The sequence below is a fragment of the Podarcis erhardii genome, assembly GCF_964252035.2.
Source record: "Podarcis erhardii genome assembly, chromosome: 6".
Lineage (NCBI taxonomy): Eukaryota > Metazoa > Chordata > Lepidosauria > Squamata > Lacertidae > Podarcis > Podarcis erhardii.
Genome location: NC_138510.1, coordinates 23,741,676 through 23,767,563, shown reverse-complemented (window position 1 = coordinate 23,767,563; position 25,888 = coordinate 23,741,676). Strand labels below are relative to the sequence as shown.

The window sequence follows — 25,888 nt, the reverse complement described above, 5'->3', positions numbered from 1 at the left end:
TAAATAGATGGTGTGCAAGCAGGTTAAGACAGGAGCAGAAGAGAAGAGAACGTACCATTCTCCTTTTCCCCTGTGACTGATGGTCTCACCATCTCACACACGCTGCTGAGATTGCCTCACTGGGATGGCATGTTCGCCAAGACTGCTAGGCATCCACACACAATGCTGCCCCTGTGTGCTACAAGCTGTCTTTAAGGAGGGGAGGGGAAAGAGAAATACCTGCCCCTGCTGCTGGGGTCTCTTTCCCATGGCAACCAGCCAATGGTGGCCTGAGCGCATTCACAGCTGGGAGAATGCAGCCCCACTCCCCCCGCCATCCCTGTCCCCGAAACGCCGACCTCCCAACCCGGCTGCCACCGAGACCATCAAATGGGCAACAGGGCTCCCCACCGCCTGCCTAATCCTTCCGGCTCTCATGCTTCATTCATTACACGACGAAGACGGAGCCTGAATGCAAGTGTGGGGACCGAAGGGAAGGAAAAAAGAGACCTGTGGTTTTCCCTCCTAATTCCTCTATTCAGTGTATGTGCAGGGAAGATTTTTGGCAAACGGGAAGAAGTTGGAAGCAGGTGGGTTGGCCGCGCCATCAGTGGCTTCACATGTTCTCAAGGGAACAAGAGGAGAAAGCCACCTTGGGTGCCTGAGTCATAGGAAGGTGGGCTATAAAATGACAATTCTTTTAATAAATCAAAGGAAGGAAGCCTTCTGCCATGTCTTCCTCCTCGGTGCCACACAGATCATATTATTATTTACAAGACTGCATTTTTAGTGCTCACTTTCTCTCGGGCAGGAGTTGAAAACTTTTTCAGAGCAAGGGCCACATTCCCTCCTGGGCAAGCTTTTGAGGGCCACCTGCCAGTGGTGGATGGAGCCAGAGATGAGAATGAGTGGAGCAACCAAAGGAAATTTTACAGGCTAGTTTCTACATCCACTCAAGTGCTCCCTTATTCTTCATCTGGGCAAGCAGTAAGTTTTATCAGACTTCAGAGACACGTTCCAGCCAGGCAAAAATGCAGCGCCAGTCAAGGGTGTGGCCTGAGGAGAGTTCCAAAGAGCCACAAAGAGGTCTAGAAGGCCGTATTTCGGCCCTGGACTGGAGCTTCCTCACTCCTAACCTTGGGATCTCGGGGTGGTGTACATGGTATTCACTGTGTTTTCATATTCACAGCAGCTTTGTGGGGATGGTGCCTAGCCCAGGGTCACCCTGTGAGCTCCATGGATGTTGGGGAGTTAATGGTCCAGTTCTTCCTGATCCTAATTCAGCACAGGAACCACTTAAGAAGAGGCTGGAAGGCCTTCTATCGGGTTGGACCAGCCCAAGACAGTTTGCTGCCTGAGGCAAAGAGCAAGTTGGTGTCCCCTCCCATTCCGTAGAGAGAAGCTGAGTGGATTGACAGACAGAACTTACTTCAAAACTGGTAACAGGACAGTGCTGTCCATAGTATCTTGGGCAGTGAATTAGCTTGGAAGGCCCAAGTCAGGCAATGAAACCTCGCCACATATCCACACACATACAGCATATGTCTCCTCGCTCTGCCTAATGGCAGGGCCGGTCCCACAATAAAGGATGAAGTTACAGTAGCAGATTTTCTGCATCAGCAGGTGGTTGAAATAATATTATATCTGAGGTTGCTTCTAACTCTTACAATTCACTGCACTGAACTGGTCTCCCTTCTGTGCCCCCTCCCAACTCCAGTGTTTGGGAACTGACCTCTACGGCAGTTATGGGGCTTATGAGCACAAATATCCATTGCAGTAACCCTAATGGGGCGCTGACCCACATACTTGCCCACCTCCCAAGTCAGCACCGGATTTAGGGTGGTTTCCCAGCACAGGGCACCAAGCCGAGGGGGTGAAAAATTGAGAAGATCTATTTTGGGGCGCCAAATTTTGGCCTGGCACGGAGCATCATATTACAAAAGATTACCAAAGTCAACTCCTGCCGATGCCCTGAAAGTTTGCTTGCCAATTACTACTGAGATGTCCGAAATGGTTTCCTCTTTCCCCTACATGGTGTGCTTCCCATTTTGAAATACCCTGGCATATGGAATCCTTGGCTATTTTGAGTTAATAACTGTGGTCCGCAGACAGCATTTCAGCCTGGGAACTCCACTGGAAGGAGAGCTGGAGCTAAACTTGAGGACTCAAGTCCCATTTTAGACATGGATTTGCTTGGGCATGTTGTGCAAGTTGCTTATCTCCTGGCTTCCCACCTGTAAAGTGGAAATAAGAGTGACCTACCAGGAATGACATGAGGATGTGCAAGATAAGAGATTGCAAAGGAAGCTGGCGTACCACAGGGGGTTAAGAACATGAATTAGGAGTCACTCTGGTTCAAATCTCAGTCAAGCCATGAGCTGCTACAGGCTGTCAGAATAACTTGGATAATGTAAGGCACTTTAAATACCTGAAAAGAGACACAGCAATTCTACTTGGTCTGAGAAAGTGCTCTGTGCTTTTAAAAGTGCTACGTGCAGCAAGCCCAATTCTGAGCACCACAATTTAAGAAGGATATAGACAATCTGGAATGTGTGCAGAGGAGGGCGACCAAGATGATCAAAGGTCTGAAAACCAAGCCTTATGAGGAGATGAGTATGTTTAACCTGGAAAAGAGGAGACTGAGAGGAGATATCATAGCCACCTTGCAATATCTAAAGGGCTGCCATATGGAAGATGGAGCAAGCTCCTTTTCTCCTGCTCTGGAGAATAGGACTCAAACTAATGGCTTCAAGTTACAAGAAAAGAGATTCCGACTAAACCTCAGGAAGAACTTTCTGACAGTAAGAGCTATTTGACTGTGGAACAGTCTCCCTTGGTAGGCTGTGGGCTCTCCTTCAGTGGAGATTTTTAAGCAGAGGTTGGATGGTCATTTGTCTTGCATGCTTTAGCTGAGATTCCTGCATTGCTAGGGGTTGGACTAGGTGAGCCATGAGGTATCTTCCAACTCTGTGGTTCTAAGTGCCCTGCTGAATCAGATGAAACGTTCAGATCTAGTCCAGAATCCTGTTTCCTACAGAGGCCAACCAGGCATCAACTGAAAGACTACAGGCAGCAGGCATGAAATCAACAGCCCTCCCATGCTGTTTTCCCCGATACCTGGTATTTAGTGGCTGACTCCTTCTGAAGAAGGAGGCACTAGATGGTTAACGGTAAAGGGACCCCTGACCCTTAGGTCCAGTCGTGGCTGACTTTGGGGTTGCGGCGCTCATCTCGCTTTATTGGCCGATGGAGCCAGCGTACAGCTTCTGGGTCATGTGGCCAGCACGGAAACGCCATTTACCTTCCCGCCAGAGTGGTACCTATTTATCTACTTGCACTTTAATGTGCTTTCGAACTGCTGGGTTGGCAGGAGCAGGGACCAAGCAACGGGAGCTCACCCCATCATGGGGAATCGAACTGCCGACCTTCTGATCGGCAAGTCCTAGGCTCTGTGGTTTAACCCACAGCACCACCTGCGTCCCACTAGATGGTTATTGTGGCTAAATAATGAAAAGCACAGAACTTACAGTGTCGTCTCAGAAAGCAATGGATGTAGGAGATGCTGCCAGACAGTGGATAGACTCTACATGGAAGTATTGGGAACAGAGGATGGGGTGGACCCAAGAGTTCTGGAGAATGCAGGCAATGCCCTATTGTGGCCAAGAGAGTTGGCAGGAGTGTCTGGTTGCATTTCTGCTGGGAGTGGTGGCATTTGTCATTATCCCTTGTCCTGCTGGATCCTGAATACAAAACTCCCTCTATGCATCAGGCAATGCAAATGAAAGAATGGGATGGAGGGGGAGGATTGTTAATGTAGGCATAAATCCAAGAAAAGATGGGGGGGAAGGCTTTTCTTCATTTCCAGGCTCTTTAATGTCCACGAAAAGCTCCCAACTGCTTAAAAGGGCAAATAACTCGGAATAGAGCTGGGGCCTAAGGAACAGCTACAACCACATTTGCAAGATTGAAGAACAGCAGTGTAGCTCTTTGGGTCCAACAAAGGCCACAGATTCTGGGGTTGGGATGGGAAATGCAAACCACATTTGGATTTCTAACCCATGGTTCATGGGCTGCCCACCCGGCCACAATGTAAAACAAAATGCTTGCATGTGTGAGAAAGAGACTGTTTTCCCAGACTCTATTACGGTTGCCATCGCAACCCTTTGCCCTTCTTTTTTTATTATGCTCATAATTGTTCACAGTCAACACACATGGTGCAGAATTTTGCTTCCTCAGGTTTCTAGATCTCGTGGTTCAAGCATGGAAGACAAATGGAAAATGTTCAGATAGGAAGGTTCAAAAACCAAAAGGAACTAGTGTAGGGGACCTTTTCCCTTCATGAAGGGTTAAATCTGAACCAGGGTTCAAACCCCAGACTCTGGTTCAAAAACAGCACTCATAGCTGCCATACAATTTGCCAGAATGTTTTCTATACAGCACCTGCCCACAGCGTCTGAGCATGTACAAAATGCCTACCAGCCAGCCTTTGCATATCTAGGACTGAGAAGGGTAAATATTTGCAGATTAAAGGCAACAGCTTCTAAATTATGTTTGAGCCCTACCCGTCTCATTTTGCAAATAAGGACTACCTGAACAACTTTTCTTCCTACTTCCTTCTTCCTCCTGGCCCCTGGAGAGCTGTATGCTCACATATGATCTGGTTTTAACACATTTACAACACACCTTTGAAAAATATTCTCTCCTCCTGACAGCGGACATGCATTCCAAAGATGTCAATTTAGCAAGCAGGATTTTAAAAATGCAAATAGCATCAGCCGAGAGCTGGTAATTATGGGGGTGGCAGAAGGCATGGTAGAAATGTAACCCTTCTATCCCTTGCTGCAGTTCTGATAAAAAAATTATCATCTGCAGCTGAGATTTTCTTTGCAGGGAGGAAGCCACTGGCACCAATGTAAATTAACAGCATCAGAAATATCCTGGCCAGGTTGCACCTCATGAGACTGCAGTAGTGGATCTAGTAACCATGCATTGTTGCATTTCAGGTATTTAAAGGACCTTGCATAAATTAATCTTTACAACAACTATGCAAATAGATTAGCACTGTTATTCTCATATTGCAGGTGGAAAGTGAAGATCAGCAGAGGTGACTTGCTTAAAGAACCCACCTTTTGAGTTCATGGCTGAAGTGAAATCTGGGTTTTTCAGCTTACATGCTTAGCGCTTCCACTACACTAATGCTCAGAGTTTAAGATCTCTGTCTTCTCTAAAACATTTTTTTTTCATTGTCCTATATTGAAATATTTTTGGCAGAAGGTAACTGAAACTATCAACAGAACCGTACAGAATAATCTTACATTTACAGTGTAAAATATCCTTTTGAATTATATATCCAGCACGTAGAACCTTACAAAAGGACAATATGAGTGGACTCTCACCACAGCAAAAAGACTCATATTGATGAACTGGAAAAATAAAAATGCAGCTCCCTTCTACGTTTGTATTGAAGACTTAAACAAACTCACAACATATTAACAACTTGCATATTATCACAGACTTGCCATGGACAAATTCAATGATATTTGGAATCCATTCTTACAAATACTGTAGAAGGTTAAGATCTGGTGAATTACAATAAAAACTTTGTAAAGTATACAGTTTTGGTTTTCTTTCCCCACCCCCACTTGCTTTGCTGTTTCTCTTCATCTTTTACTCTCTTTTACTTACCATGTTTAGTGCATGGTACCATATTTTCTAACTTTCAATAAAGATGTCTTTAAAAATAAATACATCTCTGTTTTCCAGGAACATGAAAGGGATATTCTGTGTAGTTCTGCCAAACAACTGGTTTCATCAGCAGCTGGACTAAGAAGCGCATGTAATATATAAATTGTGCACATTTATTTTGCATGATTTATTCTTCTTTTGCTGGTCAAAAGACAGTTGCAAAGAGCTGTACCAGCATCTTGCTCACATCCACTTCAGGCTTCTGAGATCCCCCAAGGCATTGCACAAGCACTTTCAAGTTTATATTTGAAACCTAAGGAGCTAGAAGCTTGTTTTAAAAATAAAAAGGAAACTGGGCTGCTTTGAATTTGGTAAATTCTGCATTCCATACCAGATTTGACACTCATAAATTATGATTACAGAACACACACAGCCATGAATATTCCACAAAAATATACTACAATATATTCCATAAACTATGTATCAAGTGTCATCTAGAGGAGCATCCTATATTGCTCCAGCCAGGTTTATTCAACCTGCTCAACTGCAGTAGTTACCGGTATTTTCACCAACGGTTCATGAGTTTATGCATCACTGGGGTCTGTTTGGTTCTGCATTTGTAGAGCAGCTGGAGAGGGCAGTTCCTCTTAGGAAATGCAGAATGCCTTGCCCTCATTGCACATAACCACTTGTGCTTGGGTTTAACATGAAGGTTTTTCTCACCAAAGGGTGTGGCTTCCATCCAAGTTTAAGTTCAGACACCATTCTTTCCCTATAGACTGTATTTGGGCTAGTGGTTTAATCCGCATTAAGGCTGTTCCTATGGCCTGTGTGAGACCTTTCAAGAGAACTGCAAGATTCAGGAAATCTCTCCCACAGGGGAACTCATTTGAAACCTTCTTTTGCTCAGTAGCCAAGCCCCAAAGTATCCTTTACAAACTGTTCAGGGAAGGTAAACAGCAATTAGGTTGAACTTAGGTGGAAATGATGGTGGTGGTGATGACTTCATTCAGTCTGGATAAGGAATTATGGAGAAGCTGTCACAGTTTGTTGTCCTTGGTGCTTGGAGAGCCTCTTGTCCTCCCATCATCCCCTCTAATGCTCTCATGGTTTTACCCTACTCGTCGTTCTATATAAAGCAACTCCTGGCCCTGTAAATAGCAGGGTCTTATGATGTATTCTCTGCTGGAGAGGGATCTGTGGGGATATTTTTAGCTTTGAGACTCGAGGGATTTGGGGATTGGTTGGTCTAGCTTTTTATTATGAATTTGTGACAGAGAGAAAAGTCATGGGTTGCCACCTCCTCGCCCCCATTCTCTTCCTCTCAGCCCTCTGTCTATCTGTGCCAAAAGCTGCTGCCTCAATTGCCTTCCCTCCCTCCTCCCTCCTACAATTCTTCCCACAGAGGTTTGGATTATTTTATGCTTTTGCTGCAGTATCATATCCCAGAGGAAGGCTGGGTGGAGCGTTTGTACAAGAGCCTTTGATGGATTCTGGCTGGGCCTCTGGTTTCAGGCCAACTCATCTTCAAATACTCTTATCTCTATGCTGTTCCCAAGTTCCCCTTCTCCTCATCCCCGTGAAGCAGAAGACTGTTTAGGAAGTCCGCAACCTCTCTTGCTCAGCTACGGTTTTCCAGGAACGACATAAGCAGTAGATCTCTCAGTGTCAGTGTTATGGCTCTTTGTAGCCTATCCTTGAAGGAATAGGCCTTCAGCCTGGACCGGAAGAGATGCCCGATAACCCATCTCAGAAAAACATCAGCCGTGCTGACAAACGATGGCTGTGCATATACACAAGCGCACACCAAAGAATAATTCCAGCAGCACCGTCACTCAGTGCGATGTTAACTACGTCATTGCATTTAATCTGCAGTCTCTTCTCCTATTTTTTAAAAAATCTGATGGAGCAGCAGAATGTACTCTATGTGCAGGGATACACGGGGAGGCGGCAGAGTGCTGAGCTTGCCTGTGCATGAAATGACGTGAAGATGGGCACTGCGTGGCAAAGGAAGCTGGCAGCGTGCAACGCGAGGTGTGTGGGGGAGTCATGCGACTGTGTCAGAACTGGCGAGTGGGCTGCGGGGATGGCCGGTGACATAGTTCACAAGGGAAAGTGTCAAGCGGGGCAAATGAGGAAGGATGCAGCCCACCTGGCATCTTTTCACAGGGGTGGCAAACATCTTGTTATTATAATAAGCAATGGAATCGGTACCATGGCAACGGCTGCTGGAGCAGCTTTCCCCAATGTGGTGCCCTCTGGATGCTTTGGATAGCACGTCCCATCACCTCCAGCCTGGGCCGCCTGGGGCTGATGGGAGCTGTAGTCCGAGACACATAAAGCACCATGTTGGGGGTGGCTGTGGCACGTCCTTTACAGCTTAACACGCATGGAGGATAACAGTCATTGTGTCATGATGGATATAGGCTGGAAATCAGAGGGAACATGAATACAGAATGCAAGTGCTGACAAACAACAGTGCAATGCCACTGTTGTGCTCATGACCTGCCTGTGGATTTCCCATTGGAAAATCCCACTGTGGGCAGCAGAAATTGGACTAGGTATGCCCCTGCTCAGATCCAGCGGAGCTCTCGTGTTCACTAAAGAAAAATGCTGATGGGCATGTGGGGCCCAGAGGGATTATGACCTCTAGAGGAATGCTCAGTCATATTACAGCAGGGTGCATGCCCTAAGCCCTTACCTTTGGCCTCCTTAGGTGCTGTTTTTGAGAGGTCTATTGGGGGTGCGTGATTTGGTTATAATGCAAGCATTCACTTGGAAGCAAGCCCCCCCCCACCACCACCACAGGAACCATGCAAATCAGCATGCTTAGGAGCATACAGTTTTGGCTTCCTAACCGCCCCCCCCCCCCAAGGATGAGTAAGAATATATAAAAGTGAAGAGGACAAATAAGAAGACCCTGCTGGATCAGATCAAGAACCCATCTAGTTCCATGTCCCGTTCCCCACGGTGGTAACAGTAAGCCCTAGTGGTGAGAGGGATCTACAGTTCGTGGCTTGCAGACCCAAATATAAACCTATGCTCCCCCTGCCTATCAGAGCTACATTTTCTCCCTTCCTGGAACAAAACCTGTCCATCTAGTGGGAACATGAGGGAGAGAGAGAGAGAGAGAGAGAGAGAGAGAGAGAGAGAATGATTGCCAAGAAATGACCAAACACATCCATTTTATCCATAAATACAGCGCAAGCACACACCCAGGCTCCTTTAAGGCTTGCAGGGGAGGCTCTGCCAAGGTGTATTTTCAGAATGCTAACGAGGAAGGGACAGAAGGCCAAGGTTGACAAGTGGTCTGCTCATAAGGTGGAAGCCACAAGATTGTGTATGTGTGTGTGAAATGAGAGAGACAACAACCGCAGGCATGCTTGTCAGCTCAACTTGTGAAAGGAATGCCGTGGGCTGCTGTTTGCATGATATACAATACTAATGGGTGACTACAATTACAAGACAATGGCTAGGATGGCTCCCAGCTGTTGATCATTACAAAGAGGTGTCAATCCTCTGAGCTGTGCCCAGAGCAGCCCTACAGAATTGACATCTATCTCCAAGCTGATGAGCCGGCGTTTCCAACAGCAAAGCCGTGGGGGGGGGTATGGGTTTGTCCAGCGAGCTACTCTTCTCGGGGTTCAAACCCCCTTGTTTTGCTTTCAGTGTACCTGGAGAGAAGCGCTTCTAACTGGCCGCTGAGCCATGGGCTGCTGCTGTTCAACCCTGCATGTCTATAGCCTGGAACAATTCGCAGAGACGGGTAGAATGATGCCCGACGCCTCCCTCGCTGCGCCTGACAAGCGCCTGTGCCTTGCCTCTCAGCTCAGACAACGGCAGCGCGGAAAAGCTTCAGCCCATTTCACAGAAACAACTGATAAAAGTTTGGGATGGGAAGGCAAGAACGGCGCTGCTTCGCCTTCCCTCCCACCCCCACCCCGTCCCACCTTTCTCCCCATGCATCCACCAGCTCCTGCCCCTCTCCCTCAGCAAATCCCAGACTTACAGGGCAGCCTCCTGCCGTGGCTGTGAGCTTCAGGTCCTGACATCGCCTTCCGAGAGGATGACAGCCCAAGCAGTGAATCAGCCTCTGTCCCGGGGATCCCCCTGAACCGCCCCTCGCAGCAGGTCAGAGGCGAGGTCCTTCCGCAGCTCCCAGCAGTCTTCTCATCTTCCCAAGGAGTGGTCCAACTCAGGGGTTGCTCTGGCCGCCAGAGGAACTCGGGCTGCCTGCCTGCCTGTCTCCCTTCCAGCTCTGGCTTGGGAAGGGCTGGCTGGGACTTCAGGCAGAGCGTACCAAGTGGTTTATCAGCGAGGGGGGGGGAGGCGCAGCTCTCAAAGGGGCTTTCCCCCACCTCCCTACGTTGCCTGTACCATTGGCAAGATCAGAAGCGAGGGGGAAGAGGCAGGGAGGAGGAGGAGGTGGGTGTTTTGGTTTCACTGCTGGCGGCTAAGCCTGACGCAGAAATCCCCTAAGAACATCAGAGCACCCACTCTCTGCGACTTGAAAAGGCTCGGCTCCGCGGCAGCAGAAAGGCAGCAGCGAAAGGGAAACCACGATTCACGCAAACGAGGCGAGCTGGCGGCAGGAGCCGATGGGGGAGAAGCAGGAGTCATTAGAGAATTGGGGTTTTAGTGGAGGTGTCTATTAACTGTCAGTGCCTGACGACAGTGCCCACCCCGGCAAACCGAAGTTGTGGTTCTGCCAGCGTGATGTTCTTTGCAAGTCGCTCAGGGGTAGAGTATTTGCTTTGCATGCAGAAGGTTTCAGGTTCCATCTCCTGCATCTAAAGGAGGAACTGAGAAAGATCTACGACTGGAATCCTGGACAGCTGCTGCCAGCCAGTGTAGACAGTACTAAGCTAGATGGCCCAGCGGTCTGACTCAGTGTAATGCATCTTCCAATGTGAGCCTTCACCCTGCGCCTATGAGTGAATAGCATTGTTTCACACTATTCCTAGGTACAGTATACCACAGTTTATGGACAGGGAACCTGTGGCCCTCAAGATTTTGCTGGTCTGCAACTCCCAATATCCCTGACAGTTGGCCATACTGGCTGGGGCTGTTGAGAAAACGACATGTTCCCCATCTCTGCCACAATACCTTGGTATGTCCCTTGTTCAAATTACATTTTAAGACACCCACACCCCTTTTGCTTAACAGGACAGCTTTCCCTCTGAAAGTCAGCCTAAATTTGCACCTGTACATATAAATTGGGATATGCTCAGTATGCAAATTTGCATCACGGGGCTGTTTTGCACAGTCTTTCAATGACCTAGCAGCACACATGAGTTATGATTTAGGCTGTCTCACATTTATTGGGTGACCGCGGGGGAGAGGGGAGGTATTCACTTTCTACCTTCACACCCCATTGCAGAGGGAATTCGAGCATGTAGGGCAGGCACCACATTGTAAGTGGAAAATCAAGGTCTGTCCGCTTGCCTGAGGATGATATCAGTAAAGAATGCTTAGTGCTTCTTAAAACACATGGGGCATGTGATGATAGATATGTGATGGTTCTAAGCAGCTAATAGCTTTGGGAGTCCATTTTTACATAATCGCCTATTTTGTGTCTTTCCCACCTGCTCTAGAAATCCTATTCCTGAGCTACATTTGTTACAAACCACCTCAGTCGTATTATTGACTGGTTTGAAGTTCTTCCCACCACGCCTAATTTACAGGATTCTGCGCCACAATATGTGCTTATGGCCCCCAGCTTTGATCACTTTCAAAGCAGATCAGACACATTAATGGACTGTAAGCCTTTCAATTGGTATTAGTGATTATGACTATTATATGGGCTCCCTTTTTTCAGCGCATTAAGCCGCTGAATGCCAGTCGCTGGGGTGGGGGACAACAGCCTGAGAGGGCTACTGCCTCTGTGACCCACTGGTGGGCTACTAAGAGGCACTTGATTGGCTACTGAGGGAAACAGGATTCTAGGCTCGGTGGGCCGTTGACATGGCAGAGCTCTTCTTATGTACTTATCCCTGTTTGGGATCTGTGCCTTGGGGTCCAATCCTGAACTCCATCCCCTCAAATTCATGGAGAACCAGCGTGGTATAGTATAGGGGTGGACACAATTCACGCTTCCTAGATATTGTGTTAGTTTTTCAATAGACCACAAGCAAGGTCTCTCAATTAAAAATGGGGGGCAGGGGGCGGTATGCAGTTAAATTTAAGGTTTTCTCTGAGTATGCGCGCGCGCACCCACCCACCCAGAGAGAGAGAGAGAGAGAGAGAGAGAGAGAGAGAGAGCGCGCCCAGGCATTTGTTTTAATACCAGAACAATCTTTTTACACTGAAATCCATTCCTGGTTTTCTATTAAGCTTTATCCATTTCAGTAGCCTAATATGGAGGTAGGGGAACCTCTACCTTCTTTACAGGGGCAAAACTAGGCTTTATTTCACCTGAGTGAGGATTTCACCTGGGTCAAATACTCTATTTGGCACTCCCCTCATGAGGATTTGTGTATGCACACAGAGAGACTGGGAGCCTCAATGGCACCCCTCTGGAGGCTTCACCTGTGCCCCCCCCCCCAAATCTAGCTAACTACATTTTTTTTAGATTTGTAAGGAAATCTAAAAAAATTGGATGTAAGGAATCCACTTCCCACTATGATTTGCTCCTGCTTTGTTGGACAGGCAGTGCAGGACTTTCAGGCAGGTGCACTCTATCCTAGCCATGCATTCCCAGCTGATCCCAGTCAAGTTAACCTCTTTCCACTCTTGTTTTTCCAGAAACCGTAAGATGAAGACAGGCACTGCCATTCTCCTAGCAGCACTGGGTGTTGGTGTGGGTTATAACAATAGCCACTACCGATAATCTCTAGATCAGGGGTTGCAAGCCTTTACAGGCCAGCAGGCAAATTTAGAAAGTGGCATGGATGCCAACAGGTCACAAAATGGCTGCCATGAGCTTGTGGCGTAACACAAAATGGCTGCTTTAATGTGTGAAATAACACAAAATTGGGGGAGGTGGTAGGCTGTATGCCAAGACACTTCTAATTCCTGGATCCAGCAAGTGTTAAAATCTAAGCAAAGATTTGATTCCTGGAATAGCCAGCCTAGCTTCCTGGTGAGGTAATGGCCCAAGTATGGGTCATTAAGGTAACAAAGGAAGTGGCTCTGTGCCAGAGTACAAATGGGTGGACACCCCCCTTTCCCTCAACTGTCTGGTAGTTAGAAAGACAAAGGCAAGGGTGGAGAGTTGAGTTAGGTGAGCTAGAAGCTAGAAAGAAGCAAGGCTGCAGGCTGGACAACTGAGAGGCAGAGCCATGCCTGATTTCTGCTTGAATCCAAGGCTAGGGCTATGGCAGAAGCAAGACCGTCTTGGGATGTTAATGCCATAAACCCCTTCATCGTAGGCTCGGGTAAATAAATAGATGTCTAAATAAACTATGTCTCATAAAGACACCACAGTCTCTTCTGTACTTCATTCCAAAGGAAACGTGATCCCTGGGTAAATGCCTGGAATTTCGCACCACTCGGAGATTGGGGTGGTGTGCAACAATCTTCTTAAAATAACACACTTATGTAATACAAAACATTATAAACTTGTATCAGAATGCATTTCTTGTGTTTTCAGATCTCTAGGGCAATTTGCAGCAATACTGCCTACATACTTTTTCTTACATATAGCAGCCTTTGCTGCAAAGGAGAAACCTTCTTTACCACATGATGATTAGTGGCTTGTAAGCAGGAAACCCAAAGCTTTCTTTCCGCATCCCAAAATAAATAAAATAAATAAAATGAAGTGGTAGAATGGACTGTACTACTTCAGATTGCAAGTTTGTTTTATGCTGCCATGTGCCTCAGAATAAGCCTGTAAAGCCTAATAAGTTTACCAGCCTCTCATATATATATATATATATATATATATATATATATATATATGTAAATATGTTTTATGTGTTATGCTTTAAACTCTTGTGCAGTCTTTTCTAGGAGAGAAAAAGAGAACTATATTTTTTTTCAAGGGTCCAATGGCCTGGGGCAGCTTTCGCACGTATAAATACCACCACAACAACCCTTCAACATAGGCCAGAATCATAATTTCCACATTGCATATAAGAGGCTGAGAAAGAGCAGCTTTCCTAGCACTGCTTAGTGAACGATGGCTCAGATGGGATTTGAAACCGATTTGTTCTGGGGGAACCACAGAATCAAAGGGAAGAACATTCTGACAGTCCGAACTCCATCCGTCAGCCAGAGGTTTATGGGTAGATGTCTGGGTTTTATTTGTTTGTTTGTTGTATTATTGCAGACTGATGTAAGCCACCATGCAGACAATTTGATTGTAAGGCAGGGAATTAATCTTCAAAATAAAATAAAACACAGCACAGCAATTTAGTGCAATCAAGCCCAGAGCTATATGAAACTCAGTGAAAATGTTTCTACTCCTCTTTGATGAGATTACTTTTTAGGAAGGGGCGGGAGAAGATTCGTACAGTTTCAGTTATTCATTTGTTTAAGAAATGTATGCCCCTCCATTCTGTTTGTGACTTCCAAGACAATAGAACAACAAATAAATTACAGTATATTGCATCTAAAAACCAAATAAAAACCCCCAAGTAAAAAGTCACACCTTCAGCACCAGCATTACTACCATCAATCAAATAGCTACAATTAAATATGCAGCATACAATTGCAGCAATCAAGTGAGCATGTGTGGAAGGGGGATGTTGCATGGTCGTGGTACCCCCACTGAGAAAGCCCTGCCCCTGATAACCACTTACAGCCCACCCAATCCCCAAAGGTTGGGGCAATCCAAACAGAGGCTCAGCTGATGATCTGAATGCACAAGCAGGCTGATATGAAGGAACTTTTTCCTTTGGAAATCCCAGTACTAGGCTGTTTAGTACTTTAATGATCAAAGCAATTAAGAGCCGCTGCATTGTAGTGGTTAGAACAGGCTTCCTCAACCTCTGCCCTCCAGGTGTTTTGAGACTACAATTCCCATCATCCCTGACCACTGGTCCTGCTAGCTAGGGATCATGGGAGTTGTAGGCCAAAAACATCTGGAGGGGCGAGGCTGAAGAAGCCTGGGTTAGAATGTCAGACTCAGGCTGACAAACTCCTTGTTGGCTATAAAGCCTCGGCCCAGTCACTATAAACTGTCGCTGCTTCTTAGCGTAAACTACCGGGGGGGGGGGGTTGACGATAAAATGGGGTGGGGGGAGGAGAGAAAAGAACATATGCCACCCTTTGAAGGAAACGTGCAGTGTAATAATGGAAACCATAAAATCATAAAAGTATACCACCAGCAGCCTTGGAATGGTAGAAACTGCTTGGGCTCAGATGAGGCACATTAGCAAGATGAAACTTGCAAGGGAGTGGGAATGAATGCTGCAAATTAATACGGAAGTTCAGAAGGAGCAGATCCAGGACTTATGTGGCAGTTTCCCAATACAGAACTCTTTGCTGAGTAATGAAGCTGCCCACTGCCTGCCTGCCCCATGACCATTATGTCCACTTCTGTTTTCTGTGTGGATTTATGGCTTTTCATTGGCAAAGCAGGTGGAAGGATGAGCATTTACAGTTGCCAAGAAACCCCTGCTGATGTTCCTCTACAGCCTTCTGTGCCCTCAAAGCAAAGCTATACTGCCTAAGAGAATTGGGGAGTGAGGGAGGGAACAGAAAGTGGGGTGCTCAGATCCCCCATCATGTCCTTGGAAGGAATCTCTCCTTCTCCCCTGAATCTGCATCAATTATTGGAAAATTAAACTAAAAACAACTGAGAAACCAACATCCATTTTTATTGTCATTGTCCATTCAGATAACTGTTTCTATATTTAAAAAACCCACCCTAAATAAAAACATTCCCTATTCATCTTAGCGCTGAGAATGAAAGAATTTGGCATACTTTTCATACACAGTACCTATTGTCCAGTACCTGTGTAACCACCAACTTAAGAATGAGTTGCTAACAAAACTCTGGAGCAGAGGAGAGTAGAATGAGCAGGGCTCCCTCCCAAAAGCAACATGACTGTATAACCACATTTTAAACACACATTCCCGTTGAAAGAGGTGCAGAAGGTACCCTGTAAACCATAAAGTCTAAAATTGCCTATCTGCCCCACTGGGGTTCACAGTCAAGGCTCCAGCTGCCAGCATCTTGGAGGGGCTCATAGCACTCTTCTGCTGGCCAGTGTTCTAACTCCACACTGATCACCTTCTCCCTCCTCTCTGCCATATTAGTTGGCATGCATATAAACATCACTGTCACACTACAGAATTTATTTATTTTTTTAATAAATATTTATTAAGGTTTTTAAATATAAATGCACACATAATAAACGATCTTACTTCTATTACAACAGTTTCATCACTTCTTTGGACTCCCTCACGTCTCCCGCTCCCATTTACATCGTTAAAAAATTTTTCCAAACAAATTATCAACTTGTTTACAATCTCATGTCCACTCATTCAAATATAATCTAGCACTTCTTCCAAAAAATTTTATATTTTCTTTAGTCTCACTTATCATCAAATTTAAATCTAGTTTAGTGGTGGCCAGTTTTTTATAATCTAGCATCCTTCTTAACATTCAACCAAATTACAATGTTTTTGTAGATACATCTTGAATTTCTCCCAGTCTTCCTCCATCTTCTCTTCTCCCAGATCACGGATTCTGCCGGTCATCTCGGCCAGTTGCATATATTCCATCAGCTGCATCTGCCACTCTTCCAGTGTGGGTAGATCTTGAGTTTTCCAGTTTTCACACTACAGAATTTAGACTAAGATCCAGGCGTTGGCTCCCTAGTCTTTATACTGCCAGAATAGCTAATCAGGAGATGGGAGCTGCAGGCAAAACAAGCCAACTAGGAAACTGCAAACCAAGGACCTTCCTAAGCCAGAGAGTCATGTGACAATTGAAGGCCTATGTCACTCTGTGTCCTGCTATACAACCTCCAGGTCTCCGGTGGGTCTCTTCTTCAGTAAGAGCAACAACATCTTGTGTCCTGGGTAAATCACTGGCTGTGTGTAGTTCTGTTTGGCCTTAGGCCAGAAGGGAGAAAGCAGGCAGCAATGGCAGAAGGAGCAGCAGCATGGCCTGGGGACTCTGGGAGTGAGTTGTGGGTTATTAAAAAGACAGCAGAACTAGTATTATGCCCCAACTAGTATTAAGAAGCATTTAAAATCCCCCCAGTTGTTCCTTCAATACATGCTAGCAACTGTTATCTACCAGTACTGCTGTCCTTCTTGGTTCTGGTGGTGTCCCCTGGGTGTTCCCTGCTGAGGTGTGTGGACCTTGGAGAGTGCCTGATAATATCAGCCTCTTTTGCTAGCTCTGGTTAAGATTTCTTTTCTATCTGCTTGCCTGTGGATTTCCTGTGCCTCCTTGCTTGCCTTCTTATGTACAACTCTGTTCCTTTAGGCTGCCTAATTTTGGACTGGATTCATTGCTTGCTCCTATGAAGCTGCCAGGGCTGGCCCTATCATTAGGCAGAGTGAGGTGGCTGCCTCAGGCAGTAGGTACTCAGGTGGGAATGCAGCAGTGGCAGCCCCCTGCCATTCCACTTGAGCCCCCTCTGTTGGAGGACAGCTGGCACTGCGCCCCTTATGCTAGCCTGCTGCTCCCAAGTGGTGGACACTGTCCCATCACCAGTGCTGAAGCAAGAGTCAGCTTCCAGCCCAGTCAGCTTCTGTACATGGAATGTTTGGGGCACCATCTTGTCCTTTGCCTCAGGCTGCAAAATGCATTGGGAAGAAGAAGAAGGAGGAGGAGGAGGAGGAGGAGGAGGAGGATTTTTAATACCCTGCCCACCCTGGCCAGAGCCAGGCTCAGGGTGGTTAACACCAGTAAAATTACAATAAAACATAATGGGGGGGGGGTTAAAATACAGGTTAAAAATACAATTTAATATGCAGCATCATTTTAAATAATAGCTCATAGATCAAAACCACAAGGGGAGGGAAACATAAGGGTCAGACTGAGTCCAAACCAAAGACCAGGTGGAACAGCTCTGTCTTGCAGGCCCGGCAGAAAGATGTTGAGTCCCTCAGGGCCCTAGTCTCTTATGACAGAGCGTTCCACCAAGTTGGGGCCAGTACTGAAAAGGCCCTGGCCCTAGTTGAGACCAATCTAACCACCTTGCAACTTGGGACCTCCAAAATGTTGTCATTAGTGGACCTTAAGGTCCTCCGTGGGGCATACCAGGAGAGGCGGTCCCATAGGTACGTGGGTCCTAAGGCCCTCCTAGCCTCTGCCTGTACATCTTTGACTTCAGAAAGTAGGGACCCAGGTCTCTACTTGCAGATATAAATGGGGATGTTTGAGACAAGATGGATGCAGTGTAGTGATCAAAGTGAAGATGCCCTTAGGGCAAATGGGCATTGCCTCACCAATTTCAGTCTGCCCTCAGCCAGTCACCATTGTCTGTCTGCCTTCTTACTTACAACAAGCCCAGCGGATAGCACTCTTTATCAGCCTCCTTCTCCCTAAGTCTTAGTGCTTGTAGGGAGGTAGGGGGAGCTAGCTACTGTGGGCTTCCCTGCCTTCTGCCCTACCAGTCCCAGGGGGCACCAGCCACCACTGGAAGATGCCAAAAACTCATGAGTGCTCTCAAGCTGGATAGAATACGGAGAGGAGCAGGCAGGGGTTGTGTATTGGCAGGAGGAGAATCTCCAGACTGAGCCTATTTGGGCCTATTCAAGTCTTTCTGAACCGAGATGCACAACAAATACAGCTGAGCAGGCAGGGACCGCTTTTGAGCATGCCAAGAATCTGCCGCTTAACAATGGCAAGGAAAGAGTTAAGGCATAAAAGCAGTAATCACCAGCCACGAACTGATTCACTACAGGTTTAAAAGGTGGAATTAAAGCCAGGTTTTAACCAAAGCTGTCCTTTGTAAGAGAAAGTTCAGTGCTGACGTAAACAATTTTGTAAGTCTTTTATTTGCGTCTTTTTTTATTCAGGCAACGTACTAAGTATTATTTGGGGGAAGGGCAGCTTATGGAGCAACCCTGGCTGCCTCAGGCTAAGTGTGCTGATCTTGAAGAAGCAAGAAGGCAGGAAAGGGGGCAGCAAGCAGGGGGGCCTGATTGACCCCTTTGGCTCAGGGGCAAGCTACATGTTATATTCAGATGAGCACCCATGTTGGTAACTGCTGAGATCTGTGGACACCAACCCCAGGTGGTGGTCAACTGCTGGACTTCAGCTGGCATTTTCTCTGTGAAGTATCCTGGATTGACTCTGTCTGCTCCGTTGAGCTACTGGACCCTCCTGGGCAGGATGGAGTAGAAGAAGTCTTCCTGTTCAAGTTGAGCCCTTGCTTGGGCAACAAGGACATCCCAAGTTCTGGTGTCATTTCGTCCCCGATTATGCCTTGCTCTCCAACTCTGATTCCTGATTTACAAAATCAGATTGTTGGAGCTCAGTATTGTCCACTCTAACTCTCTACAGGGTTTCAGGTGGGAGCTTTCCCTACCACTACCTGGAGACACCAGGGATTGAACCTGTGACCTTCAGCATGTAAGGTGGATGCTCTACCACCCAGCAACATCCCTTCTCCAGATTTCATCCTTTGGTTCTAACATACGCCCTGGTCCTGGCTATTGCCTCACTGCTCTCAGCTCAGACCATGTCCCAGTCCTGACATCCTGATGGTCACTTTCTGCAAAGAGAAGCTGCCTTGGGGAGGGAGGCATTCTAAGTGAAAAGTTGGAGAAGGAGGAGGAGAGTGGAATGGTGGTGGTAGAGAAATGCATAACCTTTTCCTTGCCAGATGCTGTGCTCCAAATCTTTTTCTTCTTCTTTTAACATGCAAAGGGTAAACACACATTTGGCACCTGTCAGAGGAGAAAGGTGCTATGGGGATTGGAGAAGGCCATGATTTGGAGAAGAGACACAGAGACCTGGCCCACCAAGGAACAGTTTAGACAATCCTATTCTCCTCTCATAGGAATATAGAAAGCTGCCTTAATACTTAGACCATTGGTCCATTTAGCTCGTTGTTTACACTGACCAGCAATGGTATTCCAGGCTCTCTCCTAGCAAAGCCTGGAGATGCCAGGAATTGAAACTGGGACCTTTTGCATGCAATTCCTGAGCTCTACTACTACGTCTTAGGGACGCGGGTGGTGCTGTGGGTTAAACCACAGAGCCTAGGACTTGCTGATAAGAAGGTCGTCGGTTCAAATCCCCGTGACGGGGTGAGCTCCTGTTGCTCAGTCCCTGCTCCTGCCAACCCAGCAGTTAGAAAGCACGTCAAAGTGCAAGTAGATAAATAGGTACCGCTCCAGTGGGAGGATAAACGGCGTTTCTGTGCGCTGCTCTGGTTCGCCAGAAGCGGCTTAGTCATGCTGGCCACATGACCTGGAAGCTGTATGCTGGCTCCCTCGGCCAATAAAGCGAGATGAGCGCCACAACCCCAGAGTTGGTCACGCCTGGACCTAATGGTCAGGGGTCCCTTTACCTAAGGGTGAATACAATGCAAATAAATGCATATAACAGTGAAAATAACATACAAATAACATGCATTACCTTATTATCTTGCAATGTCCTTTCAGGGAGAAGAATGGGGACAAAACTTGCAAAATTATTTTGCAACGATGTTGATGTTAGGCAAAACTGCATATAAAATGTATATAGTAAGAGAAATCTGCACAAAAATGCTGATTAATTTTCAAGAAAACTTTATTTTTTTTTTTTAAAAAAAAAAGATCGCAAACTGATGTGAAAATGTGAAGAGCTGAACTTAAGACTGGAAGAATGAGAAACAGACCAAAACTAAAACTGATGCATTCAGCCTTCCCTAGATAGCACTGAGCCACAGCCTTTCTCCTACTCTTCTGCTCTTCTGCTTAAAATCACCCTACCCCACAAATGCTTTTCATAAAAAAAGACTCAACCAGCCACTGTGCCTTTAAGCCCCAGTCAGCATACCTTTGTGTGTGTATCTGTGTGTGTTTATAGGATTTGTGCACAGCATCCAACGAAATACCTTCAAGGTGGTTCTTACAACAGTCAATAAAAGCAATAAAATTCAGGCAACTGACACAAGAGCAACAACAATAAAGCAGCAGAAGCAGTCCATAACAAAGGAACAAAAACCAACAGCTAAAATCACAAAAAAAAGGATTTGAAATGTCATTAAAAGCCCAAACTTCACTTGGCAACCTGAAAGATGGCAAAGATAGTGCTAGGAGAAAACGTAACAAAGACAGCTCAGATTGAAGATGTTCTGGAAGCTGGATGGGGCCTCATAATCATCAGCAGCCTTGCGGTTAGAGAAACCCACAGGGTCACTGCCTATGCAAAAAGAAGTTTGCGTCGGTGCAATGCAATATCAGAAAGATGCTGCAAAAAGGCAGGAGCAGTGAAGCTTCAAGGCTGCCATTCAGTCATTGGTAGCACTGGGGGAAATCAGGGAACAAGGCCTGAGACAGGATGCCTGCCCTGGTGTTGGTACACTTTCCAGACTTTCCATGGGCTCAAGACATGGCTCATTTTTCCTGTGTGCTATGATATAAGAACATAGGTAAAGGTAATGGGACCCCTGACCATTAGGTCCAGTCGTGACCGACTCTGGGGTTGCAGCGCTCATCTCGCTTTATTGGCCAAGGGAGCCGGTGTACAGCTTCTGGGTCATGAGGCCAGCATGACTAAGCCGCTTCTGGCGAACCAGAGCAGCGCATGGAAATGCCATTTACCTTCCCGCCGGAGCGGTACCTATTTATCTACTTGAACTTTGATGTGCTTTCGAACTGCTAGGTTGCCAGGAGCAGGGACCGAGCAATGGGAGCTCACCCCATCGCAGGGATTCGAACTGCCGACCTTCTGATCGGCAAGTCCTAGGCTCTGTGGTTTAACCCACAGCGCCACCCGCGTCCCATAAGAACATAGGGAGGGTGTTTATGTAAAGCATGATGTGATGTTATGCTTCTGCATCATACCACTCCAGTGACAGACACATACAAGGTTGCCTATGCCATCACAACGTTATCCCAGTTCCGTCTCAACTACACACGCTGTATACTGATGGAGTCTCAAGTGGGTGTGAGGATCCAGATAACCCCGTATGGTTGTCATGGATAACGCAATGAAAGCCTCGGTTCAGTGCATAGCAACAGCGCAAAAGGCAAATTCCATGCTAATAGTATTAGGAAGTGGATTGAAAACAAAGCAACCAGCATGCCCTTTATAACATAAAGCTATCGTATGAGCGTAGTTGGAATACTGTGTATAGTTCTGGATATTCCATCTGAAAATGATACCATTAAGTTGGAAAAGGTGTTAGAAAAAGGCAAATAAAATTATCAAAAGGTTGGAAAGAGTATGTTCCCTGCACACAGACCCCAAAGCTATTGTTTTAGGTGCTTTTAACAGTAGAGAAAGATAGCTAAGAAGGGGCATGGCAAAGTTTACAAAATTATCCAGATTTCCCACCCCCCTCCCCAGTAGGACTAGAATGCAGTCACCTAGATGGAAATTCCTGGCACCTGCAGGTAGGCCTGAGAACTCTGGAGAACTGCTGCCAGTCAGTGTAGATGATACAGAGGTAGGTGGACTGTTGATCTGACTCAGTATAAGGTAGCTGCTTATGACAAATTTATGGAGGGGAAAGCAATCAATGTTTTAAACCTCCAGTTATGGAATCTCCCGTTTGGGGAGGGGGCAGTACCTCTGAATGCCTGTTGCTGACAGGCAAACAACAGGGCAGGAGTGTTAAACTTCATGCCTTGTTTGTGGGCTTCCTGGCAACATCTGCCTGATAAAATGTTGAACTAGATGGTAAAGGAAAAGGCAAAGGGACCCCTGACCGTTAGGTCCAGTCGTGACCGACTCTGGGGTTGCGGCGCTCATCTCGCTTTATTGGCCAAGGGAGCTGGCGTACAGCTTCCGGGTCATGTGGCCAGCATGACTAAGCTGCTTCTGGCGAACCAGAGCAGTGCACAGAAACGCCGTTTATCTTCCCGCCGGAGTGGTACCTATTTATCTACTTGCACTTTGACGTGCTTTCAAACTGACTGCTAGGTTGGCAGGAGCAGGGACCGAGCAACAGGAGCTCACCCTGTCGCAGGGGATTTGAACGGCCAACCTTCTGATCGACAACCGCTAGGCTCTGTGGTTTAGACCACAGCACCACCCGCATCCCAGATGTAACTAGATGGTACCCTTGCCTTACCCAGCAGGACTCGCCCTTAAATGTCTTTCAAGCATCAGCTGTAGTGCAAATTTGAACTGATAATGAACCAATCTGTTCAAATCCACACAGCTGATTGAATGAACTTTTCTTTTTTCTTTTTACTTACATGACAGCTCTTTTTAAAAAATAAAAAAAATTGCATAGTTCTTTTTACCTTATCTGCCAGTCAAGCATTGTAGTTTCCATGGTGATTTTGGTCTAGACTTAGAACTGAGCAATACTGCCCCCTGCTGATGAAACATAGAGAAGCATCCTGTGGTTTTAGCGGAGAACCTCAGTGGTCTACTAAATACCGCTTTCAATCATAATCAATTTACATAACAAAGCATTGCCTGTTTGAGCTCATCCGTTTCCATTCTAATATGCCGAGAGCCACTCTTCCCTTCTCTTCAAATTGTCCTTTTAACAGGGGTATAATGCCTAATTGGGAATATGGCTAGATGACACACTAGTAATTTTGCTTCACATCCATAGGAACCACAAACAGATGTAGAGTGGCTGGTCCTTTTACTGCTCTGATCTTGAGAACAATATGTGCCCTCTTTTGTTTCTTTGGGATTTTCTGTTCCATTTGCTTGTGTGCCTGCTTGCTTCTTTCCTTTCCCCCTCTTCTGAAAGGAGGAAGCACTCTAAGAGGGATTTAAAAGCAGGGACTCACAAAGTGAAACGGAAATAAGACTCAACCATTCACTGAATCCTTAAAACCTCAGCAACTGAGATTGCCCATCTACCCAAATCCCATAGAGGATGACCTGCTGGGCCTTCATTTGAGACGAGAAGGATCAGCCCCATGCATAGGTGCCAACTCCCTGGGCCTCTGGGTGCCCAAGCACCCACAAAATTTCCCATGAAGGGGCTAGGCACCCACAAATTTGGGTACCAGGGCCATGCACACTGCGTGGCACCCACAGCCCCAGGCACTCACTCTAGGGTGGCCACTTGCACAGCTACAAAAGAGACCACAGCTTTGCAAAAGAATAAATAAAATTAAAAATGTGTGCATGCTAATGTATTACTGAGAGATGCAAAATTTGGAAATAATTACTATAATTTTAATAGATATACAGCCTGACTTGCCATAGTGGGGAGGAATATGGCCAGGTGTCTCCTTAGTCAGGTGATAACTGTTGATGGGCAACTTCACGACTTGCCCCTGCCACTCTATCTCTTCTTCTTATTGTTGTTCTTCTTTAAACCAAACTTGGACCAGACAGTTTTCCAAATAGAGGACTCCTTCAAACGGAGGGCTTCAAAGAAGAGCTACATATGCTACTTCTATCTTTGCAACAGAACTGCACTGCAGACGTATGGCCACATTCACACCACATATTTAAAGCACTATGACCCCACAGTCATGGTTTCCACCCCCCCACAAAAATACTGAGGCTTCAGTTTGTTAACCTTGCACTGCAAGGTTGCTACTAGAAGACTCCTATTCCCCTCCCAGAGCTACAATTCTCAGAATTAACAGTCAATCCCTCTTCAAAGAAAACTCTGGGAATTGGAGATCTGGAATAGGTTTCAGCACTTGTAACAAACTACAGCTCCCAGAATTATCTGGGGAAAGCCCAAACTGTTTGAAGTAGTATAAGGTGCTTTAAATGTATAGTGTGAATGTAGCCATAATAAACATGAGTGCTTCCCCCCCCCCCATCTTAGGTACAAAGACAGAGCCACCACAATGTTCAATGATGAGCATGAGCAAAGAAGCTGAAAACATGTCCCTGAAGTCACTGAGAAGGTCTGGTGCACTTATATTCCAAAGCAGGTAATTCCACAGCCCTGCTATGTCACAACAGAATTTGGGGTGGCCAAAAATGGACAATATAGCACCCTCCCACCTTTCTAAGTACATAATTTGATTGGACTGGCATGTCCAATTGGACAGATGATGAGACACTAATGGCCACAGCAACAGAGGACTGCAGGCTAGCTCAGGGCAGCTTTTTCCAATATTGGGTCCCTGACCATTGGCCATGCTGGCTAGGCATGATGGGAGTAGCATCTGAAGATCTAAGAATGGGGAAAGCTGGCTGGATGCCACTGCCTCCCCCAGTATCTGTCACTTGAGGCAGCTGCCTCACTCTGCCTTGAAAACAAGTCCACCACCATAGACATTGTTTTTTCCAACTTATGTACAAAATAAGAAAATGTTTTGCATCAAACAAGAAGCAACAAAATATTTGTCCCTTTGAGCCCCCTGACTCAGATCAGGAGCAAGAAGCACTTGAGGATAATAATAATAATAATAATAATAATAATAATAATAATAATAATAATAATTTATTATTCGTACCCTGCCCATCTGGCTGGGTTTCCCCAGCCACTCTGGGCAGCTTCCATAGAAACCAAAAATACACTAAAATATCACACATTAAAAACTTCCCTGAACAGGGCTGCCTTAAGATGTCTTCTGAATGTCAGGTAGTTGTTTATTGCTTTGACATCTGATGGGAGGGCGTTCCACAGGGCGGGCGCCACTACCGAGAAGGTCCTCTGCCTGGTTCCCTGTAGCTTTGCTTCTCGCAATGAGGGAACCGCCAGAAGGCCTTCAGTGCTGGATCTCAATGTCCGGGCAGAACGATGGGGGTGGAGACGCTCCTTCAGGTATACTGGGCTCCAAGTGGAAAGAGTGAGGGATTAGACTATGCTGCAGAGAACATTAAGAACATGAGAAGAATTTGGCTGGATCAGGTCAACGGACATCGAGTCCAGAATCCACAGTGGCCAAGTGGATATACCTGTGGGAAACCTGTAAACAGGACCCAAGCAGAAGAACACTCTCGCCTCTTGTATTCAGAACCATCACGACCTCTGCCCATGGAAGCAGAGCAGAGCTATCACGAAGAGTAGCTATTGATAACTGTGATTAATCTAAAATGGAAATGGAAGCTTCTGATAATGGCTGCACTGGAGGAGGGGGAGAGAGTGCCAGCCCAAGGGTCACTGTGGTTCATCATAGCACTAAATCGTGGTCTAGCACAGGGGTGGGGAACATTTTTTGATCCAGCAGGCCAACTTTGATCCAGCAGTCTCTTCCTACTCCAGTGGGACAGGTGGGTGGGACA

The 25,888-nt window shown here is 46.4% G+C and overlaps 1 protein-coding gene and 1 long non-coding RNA gene across 2 annotated transcripts in view; both read right to left on the bottom strand.

Annotated features, from left to right (window-relative positions):
• The window catches only part of DBNDD2 (dysbindin domain containing 2), a 32,085-nt gene extending 22,134 nt beyond the window's left edge, over nt 1-9,951 (bottom strand). Inside the window, exon 1 of the mRNA XM_081868158.1 lies at nt 9,674-9,951. Coding sequence (XP_081724284.1) covers nt 9,674-9,716 — 43 coding nt within the window. The 5' untranslated portion in view covers nt 9,717-9,951. The remainder of the gene's footprint in view (nt 1-9,673) is intronic.
• Nucleotides 9,952-19,075: 9,124 nt separating this feature from the next.
• LOC309345176 lies at nt 19,076-25,831 on the bottom strand. The gene is made up of 3 exons (XR_014158056.1): nt 25,633-25,831; nt 22,975-23,473; nt 19,076-19,303 (listed from the first exon to the last, which is right to left on the bottom strand). It is a non-coding gene; the product is annotated as an uncharacterized lncRNA (long non-coding RNA).
• Nucleotides 25,832-25,888: the final 57 nt, after the last annotated feature.